The following is a 21,589-nucleotide window of genomic DNA, read 5'->3' as shown; positions in this document are numbered from 1 at the left end:
CCCCCCCGCCAACTTTCCAGACCCCGACAGAGAACACACCTGCTGTGCTTGGAGGCGATGCTGTAGTTGAAGTCGCAGTTGATTTGGCTGGTTCTGCACCAGGCCCGTGGGCCTGAGGCCGGGTCTGGGCTGCATGCGGAGGGTGGCATAGCTAGGCCGCTGCCCCATGGCGTGGAAATTCGGGTCCTGCATGGGAGTGTAGCTACCCTGGGCCATTTGGGCCTGGGACGCATACTGCTGCGGGAACACAGGGGCTTTCTGCTCCAGCATCATGTTGGAATCCTGACTTGAGAACTGTTCTGGGTCTACTGCTTGGCTCTGCAGAGAAAGCAAGCCCCCAGGGAACACACAAACAAATAAATAAACCATCAGAAACAGCAGGAGAAACAGAAGGCTCGCCTCTCTCACTGCCACAGAGTTGAAGCTTTTTATACTGTACTCACTACAGAGCTATACTTTCAGCTTGACTTGACTTTTCTTTCTAGGAAAGCCTCTTTGTTCAATAGATCCAGTTATGTGAGAAAAGCAGCAGCGGTCAGGTCACCTCCAGCGGCACTCCTTCCAGGGGAGGGGGACATAGGCCATGACTGCGGAATGCCGCCTACTTACTCCACCAATCAGAGACTGAGCTGGACTTCAAAATGCAGACGTCCCCTGGGAGTGGGACGTTTTTCGACTGACTGTTAACACCTGTACAATTCATTTTAATTAGACAACCATCTTGGTACCTAGCAGGGATCAGCAGTGTTGGGGTTCCCATCACCATAATTCCCATTTTGCAGATAACAAAACTGAGACTTGGAGACGTGAAGCAAGTTGTAACAAGCCCACTGGGCTACTCAGCAGTGGGTTCCAATCCAGTTTGTGATTTTGGACCTAAGCTCCCCACAGGTGGGATACACTGCCTTTATTATTTAACTTTCCTATGGCTGTCAGAATTTCGTACACACCCCACGTTTTGCCACCTTATCACCTAGCAGACATATTTAATGTATTTGTCATTCTTGACTTAGGGCTCCCCCTTTTGTCTGGGTCAGAACGAGGCAGGTGTAGAAAACCCCGCACTTCTCCAAGGCGGACACCTCAGACCCAGGTGGCCCTGGCTGCCTGTGTGTGGGGTGGAAAGGGGCACCGAGCTGATCTGCCTTCTTCACGCCACCTGTAGCAGTAATGGCTCCAAGTCTCCTGATACACAGGAGGAGGAGCCCAATAGCAAGAACACCTCTGAGGTTTCCTTTAGCCTAAGAACGTCCTGGGCTTCTTCAAGCCAGGCTTCCTTAAAGATGCTTTCTTTTCTAGAAGGAAAAGTGAAGTCAAGTTAAGCTAAAAGTAACTCTGTGTAGTGAGTGCAGTAACATCCTCGGCTTCGTCAAACAGGGCCTGGAGCTGACCACCGTCAGATCAGGGCGGCCCTGCGGTCGGCCGGTCGGAACTGGGCCCTGTCCCCTCCCCCATGAGAGTTGTAAAAATGTGGATGGTGGCTACGTGGGGGAGGCCACGCACTGTCGAATTACTGCTCTACCCACATCCACAGAGCTATCTTAGAACTTCATAAGCACAAATCAGGTCCACTGGTGCTTCTCATTTTCTGACTTCACCCAATAACCACATTTCTAGAATTCAGTTTAATACGATGTAATGGTGATGGATCTGATGAGACAGAATAGAAATGATACAAAGAAACGGAAGAAAAAGAGACTAAAAACTTAAATGATGAAATGACACCAGTTTTGATAAAAACAATGCTACCGGTCACTCAGCAACCCCAAGGATCACATTTTTAAATGTAGACAAAACTCAAGGATAACAATACTGAAAACTAAATTCTAAATACCACCAAAGACAAAGCAAGCCAGACACACAGGAAACATGTAAACTCCATTTTCCTTTCTTGATTTATTTCAGGTTATATCACGTAACCTCAAGTCATTTCTTTCCATTCTGTTGTTCTCAATATGAATCGACAAGTCTTAACTCCCACTTATGTCTGCCGCACTGAGGGAATTATGACGAGACTATTTTTAATGCTTCAGAGCAGTCTCCAATGCGTCTGCATCATCCTCATCACTGACTCTTATTCTGACACATCAGGTGACCAGGAAGTAGACTGGACACTGGAAGGTGCTCTTCAGCAAAAACAAGAATTAAAGGTGTTTCGTGCTGGGAAGAGCAGGCAGCAGCACGACTCTGAGGGTTTTTTCTAGGCTACTCTTTATGCAGTAAACCAGGGTGGCCGCTTAGCGGGCCATCAGAAAGTACTGAGTTCTTTCATGAGACTTATTAGGTTACTTATTATATTACTGCTATAAGTTACTCTTAAAGTAGAGAATTACTTTAAGTAACCAACTAATTACCAGGAGGAGGAAAGCTAACTAAGCCCACTAAAATTGGTTACCTTCTTTATATTCCCATTTATGCTGAAATATCCCAAACATTGTTGTGGGCTAAACCCACACAAAGGTCAAAATGATGAAAGAACTACAGCTACTTCTAAAATGACTTCTGCTAACGTATGCACAAAGCATTCTTTTAGCACCAATAGCTTCCTATCATTAGCTCACAAATGTGAGGCTAATATGGTGATCGCGGATGCTGGTAAGGGGTTCTAGGTGGTTGGGCAGCCGCACTCCATTCTCGGTCTCTGCGCTCCTTGTGTGTCCCTTCCTGTCATCAGGTGAGCTGGACTTCAGTTTCAGTCTTTCCGCTCAGTAACTCAAATTATGTGCAAAGCTCATTCTCAGTGTTTTCTATTGTTGGGCAAAAGTTCATGTGGGAGTAACAAGGAGATGGGGGGAAAGAAAACAGAGCTATCTCGGTCGGGGGTAAAAAAGTACTCTGAAAAGCAGACTATCTGTATGCAAAAGAAAATGGACATCTGTGTGCCACGCGTGTGCCTGGCCCACGCCAGCCTCCCTTGATTCATACCTGGCTGACCAGCTCGGGTATTCCCAAAGCTCTGTCAATCTCCTCCAGGCCATCGAAATTCCGCAAGGCCAAGTACAGCTGGTCCAGGAGCGCGCCCTCGTCACTTGGAGACTCCGCTGCAGGATGTGGACACAGCAAGTCATCTGGAGAGTTGCCAAACGGCTGCCTGTAAAGAGACAAACTTCATCTTAGGCCTGTGGAACAGCTAGCCAATTAGAGAACATTTTTTTTTCCTTAAAGACAAAGACATCAGTTGACTCCCAGGGTCTTTGTAGTAAAATCCTGCACCAGCTGGACACAGAACAAAATGACAACCCCAAATAACAGACACACTTTATTCAGTGCCTAACACAGGCAGACACCAATCTACGCATCTGATGCATGATTTTTGTTTCTGTTGCTCCCCCCCCTTCGCCCCCCCCCACACACACACACTTGAAAGCGGGCATCGCTGAGGCCCAGAGAGGTCAGACCATTTGTTGGTGATCACAGAGGCAGACACTACAAAGCCTGGGACTTCAACACGGACTGTGTGAGTCTAGGGCCCACCTGACCAATGAATTTCCACAAATCTACGCCAACTCTTCAAGCATATAGATATTTATGTTGCACTGAAGTAATCAAAGGATGTTTCTGAACTTTAGTAGGAAAGGCAAATTGAATAGTCTTATTTCACTTGAGGCTGCGAACCTGGCCAAAACTAGAGAACTATAAAAGCCACATTAATTTTTGGAACTCAGCTGTCACTAGGCTCACCTTGACTGGACTAATAGGAAATTTTAGTCACGTGTAAGCAGGACTTGGAAACATTTGTTAAAGCCCTCAGCAAGTGTGGCTGTTAGCCTCCCTGAGTTAGTCAACAAAAGTAGACCACAAATGTGCAAATTATGTTTGTTATTATATAGGCTAACAGGTGATAAAACCATAACACCAAACTCCAAACTCTATGGTATATAAAACTCCTATAATTTAAGTTAACTGACAAATTGGGGGAGCTTTTTAAAAAGAGCTCCTGAGTTACTTTAACACCAAAGGGGAAATGATACGTGTATTTTGCCCAAATGGTCTAATTTGTACTCTCCGAGTTACTGTATGATGTTTTGGAGAAAATAAAAGATACAGGCAAGTAATGCCATTCTTCAGCAGGCGAGAATAGATTCATCGGGGATGAAGTCACCTATCTAACCCTGTTTAATTAATATGCCATGTTTTCTAAAGACAGCTTAACAGGCCGCTCTGGCCTAGAATCCTGAAATCCTGATTATTAAAGCCAACAATTAATTTCAAACAGTTATAACACAGCACATTAAAAAACAATCCATACTCTCCATCTATCCCTCATTACACAGAAAGGAAATCACCCAGGTAAGTACCCTCGATGACACTCCTCACCTGCGGTCCCACCACCGAGGCATCGCAACCTGGCAGTGCAGCTACAGCCCGAGCCAGGTGGGTACAATGGTACGCCCTGCTGCCCACCCGGCTCCACCCCACGTTCCTGCAGAGCTCACGGCACCCACCGACTCTGAGGCTCTGCTGTCACTGTGTGTGTGTGGGGGGGCTCTTTCTACAGCTGCCTCCTCTCCCCCCACTGCCCTTCCATGCTCTCCCAGTGCGAACTCTTTCAATACAAATGTGGTCAGATCTACTCCACTACTGCTGTACTGAGGGGGTGGAAGGGAGGAGCAGACAGACGAAAGCGCGACAAGGAGGAGAAAAACCACAGGACTGCATGTCATGGAAGCAAAGACAGGAGGAAATTCCCCCAAAGAGGAGTGACCAACATTTGGAAATGTTAAGTTTCATGAAAAAACGAGCTCATGTTGGCCAAGGTGCGTATGTCGCCCACATACCAAGTTCTAGTCCTGAGACTTTGTGCCCCAAAGACGCTAGTTAAGTGAGATATGCAAGTATTTTATTTACCTTTTTTCCTAATTTTCAACTTCTGTTTCCTCAAAAGCTTCATTCCTGTACAAGCACGACCCTCACCCCCGTCTGTCCATTGCCAACAGGCTAATGGGAGATCTGCTGTCCTTTAACTCCAGCAAGGCTGCCTGGGAGCTGCACGAACCCAGACTTGGCTCTGACTGAAAGCAGTGCCAGGGCAGGGCAGGCGGGGTCTCGTACCTTTACAAGACAACCCCACCCTACTGAAGACACAATCAAATGCCTCAGGAAAAAAAACTAACGCAAGTACTCATTCATGTTTATACTATTTCCTAATAAGATAACCCATTTTTGTTACTGCTTTTTTCAAATTTAAGAACAACAAAAAAAATCGAATGAATGTTGACAGATTCAAAAGTGAAACAGTACCTCCAGGCCTTCCCACTCGGGCCAAGGCCCTCTCTGACTCAAGCTGGGGCTCTCAAGATCCTTTCCTGCTGCCAGTCTCTCTCCACTTCTTCTAATACGATGCTATCAGGTTTCTCTTCCCAAAACACCCTTCACTGAGCTAAGAATTCTTACGTCAGCCCTCCCAGGAAAATGCCCAAGTCCTTGGGACCTGGGACAGGGTGGTGGTGGTGGCATTTAGGACACACTCTGGTAAAGCACTTAGTGCCCACAACTTGCTGTGAGCCCCCGTCATCCTGGGCAATTGACCTTTTCCCCCTGAAGACGCCATGCACACACCATAATGCCAGGACTCATCACACCGTCTCCCACTAGCTTCTCCACCTAAGGTTCCACCTTCCCACCATCGCCTTACAGCCACTGGTGACCACGTCCACTCTCCTCCCAGCTCTAGCACCACCTACTGGGCTGGGCTCAATTGATATTGGCATTTATATTAAAAGCAGCAACTTGAGACCATGCCTGGTGAGAGAATAACTTAAATCTCTTTGTTGGCCTAGTACTTGAACTATATAGGTTACAGCAAGTTATCAATTCATGAAAATAAAAGCTTCCTGATCTGGCCAGGATATCATACCCTGTAATCAGAAATACACTGCACTGTGGCTTAGGTTTATAAATTTGGGCATACCACGAGTTTATCACTTGCCTTAAGGATATCATAATATGCTCGGCTTCTAGAAAAAATACTGACTCAGACTTCCAATACAAGCTTTACAAATGGCCACCAACATAATGAAGAAATTATCTTCCTATATTTTGGGGAATTACAAATACAGTCACAATCTAGATGGTGTCTGACAGACATACATATGATGAGGTGTGATTCCAAAATACAGTGAATGTTTAAATTAAAAAAATTTTTTATTACAGTTAAAGACACATTGCCATTAATCCCCCTCAAAATACTCCCTTACTTCCAACACACTTATCCCATCGTTCTTGCCATTTTCTGAAGCAGTTCTGGAAGTCCTCTTTCGTGAGTGTCTTTAGTTGTGCTGTCATGGCTGCCTCGATGTCCTGAATCGATTCAAAACGTTTACCTTTCATGGTCATTTTGACTTTGGGGAAGAGCCAGACGTCGCATGGTGCCAGACCCAGAGAGGACATGCCGTAATGTTTTTATTGTACAGAAATTGCCATACCAGAAGCGATGTGTGACATGGAACCTTTCTGTTGTGATCACAAAATACGGTCAATGCTGCTGCTGAGTGCCATCCAATGGAAAGGCAGGATCTTCAATATGGGAAGCGGCGCATCGAATCTTAGTAACAGTGGGTGACAAGTTTCAACTTGTTCGGTGCAGTCAGCGGGGTGTGAGCTATGGTTGAGAGACGGTGTGTTTTAAAGTGTGCCGTAAGTCATCCTCCATCGTGACAATGCTCCGTGTCACACATCACTTCTGGCATGTGGCAATTTCTGTAAAAAACATTACGGTGTGTCCTTATCCACCTTATTCATGGATCTGGCACCGTGCAATTCTGGCTCTTCCCCAAAGTCAAAACGATTCAGGACATTGAGGCAGCCACGACAGTGCAACTAAAGACACTCATGAAGAGGACTTCCAGAGCTGCTTCACAAAGTGGCAAGAACGATGGGATAAGTGTGTTCGAAGCGAGGAGAAATATTCTGAGGGGTATTAATGGCAATATGTCTTTTACTGTAATAATTTTTTAAAATTTAAACATTCACTGTAGTGTTTGATCACACCTTGTATTAAGACAAGGATGAAATTCAGAGGAATAAAAAGATGAACACACACAGGCCCCCAGGCTGGTGCAACATGGTAAGTGATAAGCTAGCAGAAGAAAGATCTATCATGCATAGAAACCTCATTTCTTGAAATCTACACTTTTATTTACAGACTAGTAGGACAGTAAGGAGAGTAAGGTCAATTCTGAGTCTTGTTTGAGAAACCATACCATTACCATCACTTTTCACATGTATTTTCAAAATTCAGCAAAAAAGCAGCACAACAGAACTACAGAAAATGGAAATTCAGCCGTAAATAAATGAGGATATGAATTTAAAAATGTGTACATAAACTAATGCTGGGTTTAGAAAACGTTAATAAACCTATTACTAAATACATAGGCAGTAAAAATACAAAATATTAATGGTGACACTTATAAAGAGTGTTACAAAAAAAAACAGCACTGCTTTACTTTTATTTCAAAAGAGAGACACGGTCAGAACCTTTGTTATCCATCACTTCTGAATTTCTATGACAATGAGATTATCATCAAGTTGGTCATAAATTTCTTCCAAACTAAACTATTTAAAATAAAAGAAGTGGGGTAAATGGCTGGAAAAACTGAAATAACTTTCAAATCGGTGAAATGTTTTGTTTTATTCACATAGTGCTGAGACAAAGAAAGCTGGCAGACAGTAACCAACAGTGCATGCTGAGTCACAGAACCTGCTCAGCAAACCCAACAAGCTTCCTCTGTAACTGGACTCAGTAACATCTGGAATTCCTCCTTTCTGAAAACAGAACTCTCATCTGCTCAGGCAACAGTGAAAATCCTAACTTTGGGACTAGTTTTCTTTCCTTAGATACGAGTCTCTTACATTTCATTCAGAAACAACTATCAGGTGCTGGATTTAATTATTGTACTACATTTTTATTATGTGCAAGTTTCCATGGAAATGGGTGGGTTTTGAACATATCAAATAAACATATGTCGAAAGAGCATTAACACTCCCTGACACCACGAAATTAGACTCAAAGAGCTGGAAGGACCTTGAGAAAGTACTGCCTTTAAGTATGACTGCAATGGTTACGCGCACGCTGCCCTACTCCCCAGCAAACCCAGCGACGGAGGCTCCACTGCCCTGGGGAGCTAGTTTGGAGAGAGCCGCGATGCCCGCCTGTGATTCCATCTGTTCTATTGCCTCATTTCTACGCAAAGTGCAGTGCGAGGACGGGTGATGCTGGCATCACTGGGGCCTGTCAGAAATGCAGGCTCCTGGGTCCCACCCAGACTTGCCTTTTAATGGGACCCCACGGGGTCTCTCCCCCTAAGTAAATGAAATCCAGCTGGCAAGCATCCTTCCTCCTTTATCTCCCTAAGACAGTTATTAAGCAGTTCCCCTGATCTCCTTTCAGTGAAATAGCCAGCTCCCTACTTTTACTCACAAATCCTATCGCTGGGCTCATAGTCATCTTCTGCTATTTTGGTTTTTTTTTAAAACTTCAATGACACTCTGAATCCTTTATCACATCCTTCAGATACAGAAAGGGAATGGGCACTACACCACAATTCTGAGCTGTGCAATGCTGACTATGACAAAGCATTATATCCCAGAGTGGGACTCCCTCAGAAACTCGTATTTTTTAAAAAAATAAACAAGCAGCTCTGGAAATGTATTCTACCTTTGTGAAATTTCAGAAACTCTGTTGACTTTCTTTACTCTTGTGAATTTCATTAGAGTATTACATATTTCTTTTTTTTTTTAAGATTTTTATTGGGGAATTGGGGGGAAGGAGAACAGACAAGTTGCTGTCGTTTTTTTTTTTTGGAGGGCAGTGTAACTGGCCCTCACATGTGGGATCTGAACTGGGGCCCTCTGGCATCCCAAGCCAGCTCTTAACCATCGCGCCACTCGGCCGGCCCAAGTTGCTGTCGTTTTGTTCTTCAGTCTAGTTGTAGAGGACGTTGCTTCACTGGCCCAAGTTGGCACCATCATTGTGTTCTTCCCGGGCGAGGCAGATCAGTCGCCTGCTTCTGGATGGCCACTCACAGCGGCTGCTGGCTACACACGGCAGCCCAGCTCCTGGTTGAGCTGTTGTTCAGCATCTTAGCTATAGAGGGCAGTGTCACTGGCCCTCATATGTGGGATCCGAACCGGGGCGCTCTGGCGTCCCAAGCCAGCTCTTAACCATCGCGCCACTCGGCCGGCCCTGAGTATTACATAATTTTAAACTGGACTAATCCCCCGAGGAGAGAACGTTCAGTCTGCAGCAAGGTCCTCGCTGAGCTTCTAACCTCAACTCTTTACATATGAGGCTCAAGACCAGATTTCTCCAGGTTGAGGTTTCTAAGTTTACTTCCTGGAAAACAACGCCTATGAGTTCCCACACCACCTCGTGCTCAGGCTCCTAGCTATCTCCCAGCCTTGGGGCTCTTTGCCCAGCCAAACAGCTGAGCAGCCATCACCTAGGCCTCAAGGTCACCTGCGCAACATCTGCTGCCAGTGCTCTGCTAAAAACTAGGGAGATTATGCATGTAACGCAATTGTGAGTTGCCTATGCAGGGAATAGCAGAACCCTCTAAAAGGCAAACAAAAAACACTGGTGAGCTTCAACTTGAGCATGCCCTGAGCCACTGGTGACAGGAGTGTTTTTACCCATAAAGCACAGCAAGGTCAGAAAGCTGCCCTGAGACTGCTGGACTTGAGCTGAGGGAACCCGGAGTAGACCCAGGTGAGTAGTGAGCCCCACTCCTGGCAGAGGCCGCTGCAAATTATCCTAAGAAAAGTGCCCTCATTTTCAACCCCTGATGTTTCATTGGCTGGGATCAGCTCTGAACTCCCAACGAAAGATTAGCCAAGTAGTCAGGGAAACAGGTCGCCATGAGTGAGAGTGAATGGCTGAATTCAGAGCTCCGAGAAACCCACATATTGGAATTATTAAATAAAGAAATTGAGAAAATAATGACTAATGTAATATTTGATGACATAAAGATGGAAAACACAAAAATAAACAAACAAAAAGAGGCTATGAAAAATAACCAGGCAAACAGGACTTCTAGAAATGAATACCATGTACCAAATACCAAGTAGTATAAATAAATAAACCCATACCTAGCCACATGGTGGTGAAGCTACAACCCAGCAAATACAAAGAATTGTTCAAAAGCAATCAGAGAGAAGAGCTCAGCTACAAAGAACCGAAAATGATTAGACTGATAATCCGAGCTAAAAAAACTCAATAAGGTTGTTCACATACCACTTCCTTTTTCAAAAAACTGTTTCAACGGCTTACTGTACAACGTCTGTGTCCTCCCGAGTTTGGTCTTTAAGGTTCTCTATAAATCTATGTTATTACTAATTTCTTCCAGCCAAATCTTCTGAGAGTGCCTTTTATTTTTTTTTCATCGTAGCAAAATATACATAGCCTAAAACTAGATGATTTTGTTGCCCTAAACATACTGTGCTGCTTCTATGACATCTAGTCCTAATTATGGTTATGCTGATTTGCCAGGTGGACTGGATTCCTGCCATCTCTGCCTCCTGAAATTCTACCTTTTCTTCCTGCCTTTGGAGCCTTTCCCAATCACCCCAGCTGGATGAGCTCTTGAAATATGGTTTGTGTCTCTTACGGCATTTACAGTGCACACCTCATATTACATTTAACTTATTAGCGTTCACATTTGATTTTCCAACTAAACTGTAACTTCTTTATTTTTTTATTTTTTTATTTTTTTTATTTTTATTTTTTTTTTAGCTGAGCCATCCTGCCACCTGTTGGCAGCTCAGCGGCTGCTCAGCTCGGGCTGGACTCGAACCGCTGTTGCTCAGAGCTCAAACTCTTGAGCGAGCTCTTAACCAACTGAGCCACTCAGCCGGCCCAACTGTAACTTCTTTAAAGACATGCCTTAGGTCTAACTGATGTTTGGACATCCCCGTCCCCCACACCCTCTGCACGGTAGATGGCACAGTTTGAATACATGAAAAGTGGTCAGGCCCCAACTATTCAAAAGGAAAAGATGAACTTCTGACAGAGGTACATATGCGATGACTTACGGAATTCAAGAAGCAAGGCTCTCTTGCGGCCTCCTGGGAGCTCAGCACTCACCTGTTCTGGCTGGCGAAAGACGCCTGCTCTATAGGCAGGATGCTTTCCGGCCACGGGGCGGTCTGATTGGGAGGGGCTTGTTGTTGGCTATACTGGGGCCCCCCCATGTTCATCTCTAATTCAGATGGCCCTAAAAGAGAAGACAAAAATCCCCCCAATGTTATAACTTGTAATCAGGGAAGTGTCTATTTCTGCTACGTAATACAAAGCTAAGTATCTGGTTTTTAGAAAGTGGAAAAGACAGAAGCAATAATAATTCGCTGACAATAGTAAGACTGAATTTTTATTCTGACACAGAAATAAAGGTGATAAATATCAAGGCTATCATCCACTTTAGGGAATATCTAGAGCAGCAGTTCTGAAGCTTTTTCACTTAAGACCCTTTACATTCTTAAGAAAAAAAAAAGCAGCTTTTTTGTCTGTGCGTTACATCTTATTCATATTTATTGTTATTGGAAATTAAAACTGGCAAATAGAAAAATAATTATTAATTCACTCAAAATCATCATAATAAGCCCTCTCTATGTGTTAACATAAACTAAACTTTTCTTCAATGGAAAAAAAATCTTTTACTGACATTGTTTTGCATGTTTGCAAATCACTTTAATGACTGGATTGACGGAACAGACCCAGAATCTCCTATCTGCTTCCATATCCCAGGTAGTGTGCTTTCACACAGCATGTACCTTCTAGAATTCTATTGTACACTCGTGAGAGAATAAAGAGGGAAGGAGAACAGCTGGGCCCTGTAGACCTCCCAAAGGGCACCGGGGGCCTGGCCATACCTCTGACAAGTGCTGGTCCTGATGTTTATTCAGTGTGATTCAGTGAGCCCTTCCACCAGGGTCAGGGCGGGGCAGAAAGGGGGTCCAGACAACTCAGGTGTGCCCTTCCTTACAAGCTCTTTTTAGAGGTTTAAGGCTAATGGATGGCATGAGTTTTTAAAATCATTTTATTGTTATCATTATCTGTAGGCCTATCTTCCATTATAATCGGTTTTCTGTTGCGTTCTCAACTTTGGGTTTATTAAATATTGGCGAAATTCAGCTATACTAAAGCTCAAAGAAGCCATATTTCAAGCTCAAAAGCCAGGTGAGGTGCCCTTCAATGAAGAAAGACTGAGGCTAAACTAAATATAAGGGATTTATTACCATGATTTTTTTTTAAGTTTCTCAGATTATTTATTTAATTTATTGGGGGGTGACAATGGTTAATATAGGGTTATAGGAAAAGTCATGGCGCATTTTCGCAACGAAAAACAGAAAAAATACGTCATGACTTTTCCGACAACCCAATATATTATTATGATTTTTAAATGAAGGAAACAATATTTTAAAAATTTCCCAGTTTAATTTTGCATGGAATTCTGGCCATTTTTTATGAAACTCTCAAATGATACAAAATTTATGTTTGGGAACTACTCATTAACTCAAAGTACATTCTCTGTAGAAAAGAAATAGGAATGTTATTACTCAGAAACAATAAGCCAAAATGCACTGAGCAATTAAATAGCTAGATAAGAAAATTGATGCCAGAGGTAAGATGAGAATTCTGCATTATCTTCTTGAAACAATCGTGGCACTGTTAATGATTTAGCTCTTACTCACAGTGTAATATCTAAGTATATGAAAAAGTATATAAACATTAACTTATCTGAGTTATGCTAATGCACAAGATAAGAGGAAGGTTAATATGTCAATGATTAAGAAAATAATCTTGAGTATGAGTTGTACAGACCATTAATTTTTACAAAAATAATGGCTTTATTGAGATATAATTCATATACTGTAAAATTTACCCATTTAAAGATTCTATGGGTTTTAGTATATTTCCAGTGTTGTACAACTATCAAGACAATCAAGTTCAGAACATTCTTATTCCCCTCAAAACAAACCCAAAGAGCGACCATTAGGGGTCACTCCCCATTTCCCCTCCAGACCCCAGCCCTAGGCAACTCCTAATCTACTTTCTTTGTCTACAGATTTGCCTATTCTGGACATTTCATATAAATGGACTCACATGATGTACTGGGCCATTAATTTTAGTAACATGTAAACTGTATCCAAATCGAATTCCATGACCCTCACATTTTGTGAGATGTCCGAAAGGACCCTGCACCTTCAGTGAGGACCTGGGAGAGTCCAGTTTAACAGTCTAGGGCAGGGCCCGGGAATCTGCATTTTAAGGCACCGAGATAATTCTGATGATCACCCAGTGTGAGGAACCACTGCTGAAATCATGGAAATACTTCTTTAAAATATCACAAATATAAGATTTACAGTGCGACACTGAATTTACGCCCCCTCAAAGTTGAATGCAATAATTTAATGAAAATACAGTATCACAAAGGTAGTTGATTCTCTAACATCACTGGAAAACCTTTGAGATACTATGATTCTACACAGAGTTCCAGAAAAATTCCACTTATGACAACTTGACATGGGGGGAATTACCCAAACCCAAATTAGGAGCTTGTCTTGAAAGGACTTAGGGGGCTGTTACTCTCTCCCAAGAAAGCGTAAACATGGAAACCGAGAGCACTGGACAACCTTACCTATATTCATGACCTGAGACTGCAGCATCTGTCTTTGGCCAGGCTGGCTGTTGGGTCTCATGGGGATGTTGGCTGTTGGATTCCGAATCATAGCTCCTTGGATTGACCGGTTCATGGCACTGGTGGTGGCAGCACAGGTGACTCTCACAGCAGAACTCTGTGGCGCCCACTCCCCAGATGGCATAGAGGGCCGGGCGGCATTACTACCAATCATTCCTGCAAGCAAGCCAAAGGAAACTGAGAGATGCAGTAACTGAAAACATCCTCAGCACGTACGAGCCCCCGACCTTACCCTGTACCAGATAATCATTCTGTAATAAGCAGTTAGCTCAACAGCTAACGCCGTCATTGGGACGGACGTGGGCCCTTGGCTAAGAAATAAGAATTAGTGATTACTACAGTTTTTCATAACACGGACTTGCCACTCTTTAGAGTTCGGAAAAGCTGTTAAAATTGTTCCCATATGTACTTAGAAACAGGTGCTGTGGCGTGTGGATAACCCCAACTTCCTTCCTCAGGAAGTGATCACATTAGATGATATACACGTCAATGCTTTACTTTCCAAAAGGGAGGTGAGGCTAAGAGGAACAAGGTAAAAGCTGATAATCAATATTTGAATTACAAACCAAAATCACAGAGAATATCCCAGGAAGCCTAGGCCAGACTTTCAATCCTTGAATATCTTTCCGAGTATTCTAATTTGTTAAGCTTCAGAACTGACCAGGGCAACCTCTGGGGCCCAGGGAAATCTCCCGGTCTTTTACTACAGTTCTTTACAGCCAAAACAAGGCCACGCCTACTACTGCCATATACCTGAACCACCACATTCCTGATGATAAATAGATCTAGACTGGGTTAGGACAGACTTGTAAAAATCCTTTTATGATTCAGAATTTCATAGTCATTTGACTACACATAACAATGAAAGCACAACGCTGGCAAGCAGGATCAAGAGTTTGCTCTCTCTGGCCTGGCCCCCGGGGTGCTGGCAACAGCCAAAGATTGGCTAAGACTTGATATTCTAAGGGTCCCGGAAAAACCCCAAGTGAGGACCCTTCATTTTGAAATGTTTAATGACGGATGTATAAAAGTTCTGCTTTCAAATACATCATTTGCTTTCATTTACTTTAATTATAATAAACAATGAAAAATAGGGTGCATTTAAGAAAGGGTGGTTCTTTACTGGTGAAATGAGAATGTGTTATATTGGGATGATTAACAGTGAAGGGTAATTAATTAGATTGAAAAAGAACAATATTATAATACACATCTAAAAAGACCATTTTAAGACTAGATTTGAACTATAACAAAGATATTATGGGAGAACAGGCATTTTAGATTTCCAAAAATCTCTTATCTAAATAATATAACAAGATTCTAGAAAGTCTAGAAAGCAGAAGGGAGTATCACCCACAATTTAACAATATTAGGGTCGTCTCTCTCAGTGTCGTTCCCTTTTTTTTGAAACAAAGCATAGGCATTATATGATAATAACCTGGACACCAGTGATCTCCAGGCTGCCCAGGTTGGAATATATAGATGTGGCCCCAAATTCTTACGATTCCCACAAAAACTCAGATCTTCTTGTTTTCTGCTAATACGAAGCCACCTTTAATAAAGCACTGGCTCCTTTTCTCTTATAGAATTTTTACATCAATCAATATTTTATTAATATAAATCAATACTTTGTCTTAAAAATAATGTAAAATTAATATGGCAGTGTTCCTGTGAATACACAAATTAGTGAAGTAGTTAGTTCCCAGAACTTATGATGGGCACCCAACAAATATTTGTTGCATGAATAAACTATTCTAATACAGCATAGTTCACGTTTCCTATAAACTGCTTATCAACAACAGAAAGTAAAAAAATTCATCTTTTCTCCTTCAATTGAACTCTTGCTGTCAGTTAATTATCTACATGGCAAGTGTATACAGGGGTTACAGGCTGCCAAAAAAACCACCCCAAATTAAACACCCACCAATCAAAGTTCTTTTTATCACAGCTATTCTTTCACTGCCTTTGTCTCTAGCACCTCATTTCGACAAAGGAGGAAAGCTATACAAATTGTGAGCTGTTCTTCATTAGAAGAAGCAGCATCCTGCTATGTCTGTGAGAAACAGACATCACAGGGCACAGGACGTGGTGGTAACAGCGATTTCTGCAGCCACCATGATTTCCAGCCCGAATCAGATGGAAGTCTGGGAACATGGTAGCTGCCAGGCAGTGACTGGCACTTGGGAACGTGCTTGGGCAACTTGGCAGGCACTTAATTCATAGCAGGTCCGGGTCCAAACCAGATCACGGGAAACTTCATACCTTCAAACACGGAGCCCTGGACCAGTTACTACCGGGTCAGGCATACTACTGTTTAAAGTTTTTTATTTTTAATTAATATTTTTCTGAATGAGAACTGTATCATTTGTAAGTACGAAAGGCTGGTTGAATTTTAAACTTTGTTCTGCCATTCTCCAAACACAAATCATCAATTAATTGGAAGCTGTGGGGCTACCAGCTTATCAGGAGAAGCTAGCAACCACCCATTACTTTACACGCAGCAGGACAATGTCTAGAACAGTAACTGGAGCAGAAGTGAATTAAGCCTATGCTACGGGATTAATGGTTAGAAACCTCGTGACAGTAGTGATCACAGAACAAAACGGTCAGGTTGCTGGAATGCTCTCTGATGCTTCGTATGCCACTCTTATGGCGAAAATCTGTAGACTTTTCATACGTTCAAATGTTAGCTTCTAACACGAAAAATTTCACTCGAGAAATTCTACTAGTTTGATGTGGATGAATACATCATTAAGTTAAGTAACCCAGTAAAGTAACAGTACATTCGAGCCCTTACCTGTGCTACTGTTCCCTAAATTTCCTTGGTTTCCTAGCATCCCTTGGTTACCCATCATTCCTGGCTGAGGTATCACTGAGTAGGGACTATTGTTTCTGATTGGTGGGAAGGGTCCAGCACCAGTTGGGCTTTGCAATGTGATGTCAAGTGGTAAATTCTGGTTTGGCAATAACCTGCCCAGTTGCCCTGGTCGTGGGTTATTAAAAGCTAAGGAGAAAACAAATGAAAATTGAAGGTTAATATAGGATAATGGAAAAGAACAGCAACAGAAGTAGCGTTTAGGGAAAATATCATCTGTAAAATAACAACGATATGCACACCAGGGACCAGCCGCCTACAGAAAAGACAAATTCACAGACAAAAACACATGCAGCACCAAAATGCAGACCTGTAATCTAATCAACACGTCTCTAATTTAGTTATTAGCATTCTTGCAAAAAAGAGAAAAAAAACTGTTTACCATACTTTTTTTCTCTCCAATACTAATTTCTAATATTCAATTTTATTTGCTAAGTAAACCACTAATACTTTTTTTTCATGTTATATTATTTGTATTTAGGAATACTGCTTTGTCTCAGCTATGAAGCTGTAAACATCTCCTGTACACAGCACCAAACCCAGAAGCGTGGTTTGAACATTAGAGTATCAGGTCTCAACTGGACTTTCCTAGGAGTAGAATTAGGTTAAAGGTGTCTACTCTCATTGGAAGTTAAAAATCTGTAAGTGTGAACTCTGCTACCTGAAGTAATTACTAAAGCTTTAGGGCCCTGTTTATTCTTCTAAATACAGCTTTTTAAAATTCCAGATACATTTAGATTTAAGATGAGTTTTACGGTTAGTTCACAAGGATTTATTGTGTAATACGCTCTACACGAGTACACTATACTATCACGCAGACAGCCAGTAATCTGATAACAGTGTCATTAAATTTTAAAAGTACAAATATATTATAAATTACAATTTATAGCACAAATTTACTAAATAATAAAGTACTTTACTTTCTCTGAATTATATAAACATAATATGAAACGGAGCATTTAAAAGAAAAGGTTCTTAACAATAACAAAAATAAAATATTTAGAAGAATTAGGACTCGGAATAGAAATGATGTTCATGCTTAATCATGACTTCCTCAGGTTTAGCTGTGTGGTTATCACTGAATAATCTGAATACCATTAGGAGGTACGGACAGAGGAGCAGCCAGGGGCTTGTATGCAGTCTGTCCTTCATTAATTCATCTGGTTAAGAAGCATCAACTTTCGGGTGTGTTTCTTAGTCACTTTTCAACTCTTCGACTTTGTGATCGCTCGCGGTCCACAAGTAATTCTCCATTCCCCAAGAAACAGGCAGGTTTGAGAGAGAAGAGGAAAAACTCTACTTTGTTTTACCCTTTACAGAATGATAAGGAACCACTCAAGAAAAGATCTAATAATTAGAGATATTTTGTGATTTGGTTGATGGTTGCCGTTTCTGGTATGAAACCAATGCTAAGCTTTGGGTTAAACTGTATTTGAAGTAGAAAAAAAATCATTCTGTTCACCAATTTAACACTAAGGAGACTATCTTTCTATCCATTATGTCCCTGGAACAGGAAAAATATTTTCTTTCATTTAACTTTAGGCAACTATCAAATTTGTAAACTAAGTGTTCATAGCGAAGGAAGAATTCATCTTAAACTTATAAAATCAAGCTTTATATCAAACTAATTAAAATAAAAATGCAGTTAGAGAACACTTATATGATAAAGCTCCCATGTAAAATTGGTATTTATGTGAGGATTCCTAAGAGAGAGGACAAAATATTTAAATACGTGTAGCCCTTTCAGGTCTAATGATTAAATATTTTGAGAATTTTTTTAATAGTATATTATTCCTAAAAAGTCAGCACTACTCATTTTCTATATTTGAAGTATTCAGTTGCATATTAAAACACAAAACCTAATTCAAACTCCATTTCTGAAGGCAGTCACTGAAATGCAGGGAAATATGACAATCATCTAAAAAACTTTATCTATGTTAGGTCAGGCTCATTCCACACTGATTAAATTAACCACAGAGAATGTTGGGAAGCCATGATTGTGAGAATCCACTCTGAACGTTGTTTGGAGGGACCAGGACAGTAGATGGTGCTATCTGACCACAAAAACTGCGAAGTGACTAAGCTGTCTGCATCAGATTTTAATAATCCCTATTTCCAATGGTGATTATATGGGAATTTCTTGGCAAAACCATCAATATCTCATACTCACTGCTCTGTGAGATTCGCAGTGCTGTTTTCTGGGCTCCGACAGGTGTGACCGGGCTGTTTTCAGCTGTGAGTTGCATGAGGTCATTGATGATGGCTTGCTTGTCAACTGATCCAGCAGGGGCGCCTGGCCTCGTGTCTGGGAAAAGCTGTGGTAATTGACTATTCTGCAAATCATCCAAAATCTCCTCCAAGTTGTCCAGTTCACTGCCAGGCTGCAGTTAACAAACAGAAGAGTTTATCCAGTCCCACTCTGGGAGTGGGCACCACAGGCCCGCTTGCAATGACAGCCCTTACTGGTCTAGCACCACAGCCGGCCTTAGGCCTCACTGTTCACTGATCATCTTTTAAAAAATTAAACTGACAACGGACATGTAAGTTAATCTTTTAGTCCTCAATTTTCTCCTCTGTAAAAAGAGAGACGACTATATTAGAAAGAAAGCTCTCTTCCAGTACTGTGATTCATTGGCAATTTATAAATTCCCCTTTATTTTACGCTAATAATTCAATGAATCGTGAGTATGTCTATTTCTAGTTAACCATGAGTATACTATGACTTTACAGTCCAGGTCTAGGTTTTGTGGTTAACTCTTTATAACAACAAAATAACAACAACAATAACACAAAACTGGTAGGAAATATGATCCAAATTTACACTAAATCAGTATTTAGTAAATGGTAATTTCCTTTTAAAACTTTTTTTTTTTTTTAAGAGCAGGGGATAAAACGCAAAATAAGCTTGAATAGCTAAGCATTGCCTTTTCATTTTGAGTGGTGTTTTTTTTCCCTGCACTTCAAGTTTCAACTGACAGTGGCTTTCCCAGTCACTCACAGCTTAGATGACAAAATGAGGGAAGCAAGATAAAACCGGTTGTCCCCACACATAGCACCTACCAACCTGACTTTATAGAAGCCATAAAAATGTTTTTTAGGGCTTTCCTTTTATTAAAATAATTTCATTTAAATTACCAACATTAAAATATAAAGTAAATATCACCACTGTTTTATACCTAAGTGCTGTTCTTCCAGAAAGGTCAATTGATTTTATATTCTTTTAAGTAGAACCTATCTAGGTGCCAAGTATTTAAAATCAGACAGTGCCAAACACACAAGAAAATGGCTAAGTTAAATGCTAGGATTACGTTCTAGTGAAGAAAGTGGTAAGAATGATTTTCTGGATGTGCAGGTGGAAAAACGTTAAGTTAGGCAATTTCCCCGAAGTCACTGAATGGACTTTGCATCTTGTCCGTGACTAACCCTTCCATCTACATTGGCAATGCAAATGCAATCGGTACACCCAATGTGAGGGATACCCAAAGCAGAAGGGCTTACGGTTCTATCCTACATACAATTCCTCTTCCCCATATAGAAGTTGGCTTTGCTAAGGTTTTTACAATTTATGGCAAATGTAGTGTCTCTATGGGAAGTCGTTTTACTGGACGTTTCTCAAGTTAGGGAGGATAAACGGAAGTGACATTTCATTTGATTCTGTGTTCAATCAACTAGCTTAGCAGTAACATAGAGCTGTTTTCCAGGCAATTCCTAATGCATTGTTAGAGCAATTACAAGACCATTTTCTAGTTAGTTCAGCTACCCATTTCTAACAAAAGGCAGAAACATCAAATGTGGGAGAGACACAGCCTAGGTGAGCGTTAGGGGCCAAAGTTAGCAACCTACAGCATATAGACAGACACAGACACAAGGATCCTTAAAACTCCCGAGGAAGGCACTTCTATTCCCTCAAAGGGTGACACACCCGTTTTCCCTCCAGAGAGGAAGCACATTACTGTGTTTTTGGCTGAGTCCTAAATGACGTAGTTTATGCAGGGCCAGGCTGCATTTAAAAGCCTGTAGCTACATTTTCATTCTATTAGAGGCACACAGGAACCCAGACGCAGTGCACTCTTCTCCCGCACCTCACGACCACTTGGCTGGGACACCTATACTCAGGGGCTGAACGCGGGTAAAGCTGCTTGCACTACTTAAACAGCTAATGTATGGCCAACTCTTGTTTCCTGAATGCGTAAGGACGCCTTGGTACAAGTTCAGGGACACGTAAAGAGACTCCACTGCAAATCTCTCTTTATCATGCTTTGCTGACTACGTAAGGTATAAACATCAACAGAAACATGTATTGCCTCCAAGGCCAGTGCCTGTAACAATAGTAATGGACGGTCAACCAGATGAATCCTTTCAACACATAATCTAAAAAAGTGTCTGTCCCAGGATCAACTACCTTTCTCACAGAAATTCCTATGATTGCTATTCATTTCTCAGAAAAGTGATTCATAAAAATGTGTGATATCCTTATGGTTGTGTCATGAAAATAGCTCTAGAGTTAAGAAAGAGGTTCTGATGTCTGGCTGCCCTAGGGAACAGCGCGGCCGCGTGTGGAGCATTCTAGAAAGCGGCCCTTGAAGCTCACTGTTTGGGGGGGAGCGAGGGAGGGTGGCTGTTTTAAGGGGTGATAAGGTGCATCTTGAGAAAGCTTTGCAGACTGCCTCGGATGAGAAGTATCCAGAATAAACAGGTTCAAATAAACCATCATAAAAATAAAGTATATTTTTCTCAGTGGATGCTCTCATATTTGCCCCCAACCCCAGACACATGTGAAAAATTTTTTACAATATTGATGAACACCACTCTGGGTTTAGACTCCAACCGTTTGTTTTTATCTTTAGTCTTCCCACGCAAATGAAATTATACTTTAAGCCATCTCAAAATAAGAAAAATAAATATCGTAGTTTCAAAGAGTTCTAATGATTGCATTCATTATTCTTCCTTTGTAATCTACTCATGTCTAATATAACTAATATAATGAGTTTAAAATCAGTCTGTTTCATGTATATACATAATG

General features: G+C 41.7%; 1 protein-coding gene across 5 annotated transcripts in view; it reads right to left on the bottom strand.

The window, feature by feature from the left end:
• Nucleotides 1-21,589, bottom strand: part of NCOA2 (nuclear receptor coactivator 2) — a 266,118-nt gene that overhangs the window by 16,603 nt on the left and 227,926 nt on the right. For 4 of the 5 annotated variants that reach the window (XM_019625996.1, XM_019625995.1, XM_019625997.1 and 1 more), the window contains 6 exons: nt 18,737-18,947; nt 16,489-16,695; nt 13,635-13,850; nt 11,081-11,210; nt 2,926-3,091; nt 40-318 (listed from right to left, as the gene is read on the bottom strand). In XM_019625996.1, the coding sequence (XP_019481541.1) occupies nt 40-318; nt 2,926-3,091; nt 11,081-11,210; nt 13,635-13,850; nt 16,489-16,695; nt 18,737-18,947 (1,209 nt within the window). The remainder of the gene's footprint in view (nt 1-39; nt 319-2,925; nt 3,092-11,080; nt 11,211-13,634; nt 13,851-16,488; nt 16,696-18,736; nt 18,948-21,589) is intronic. The other variant, XM_019626000.1, reaches the window with a different exon arrangement.

This window comes from Hipposideros armiger, unplaced genomic scaffold, assembly GCF_001890085.2.
Source record: "Hipposideros armiger isolate ML-2016 unplaced genomic scaffold, ASM189008v1 scaffold_650, whole genome shotgun sequence".
NCBI classification, from domain to species: domain Eukaryota; kingdom Metazoa; phylum Chordata; class Mammalia; order Chiroptera; family Hipposideridae; genus Hipposideros; species Hipposideros armiger.
The sequence above is the reverse complement of the archived record's forward strand: the minus strand, read 5'-3'. Positions and strand labels throughout refer to the sequence as shown.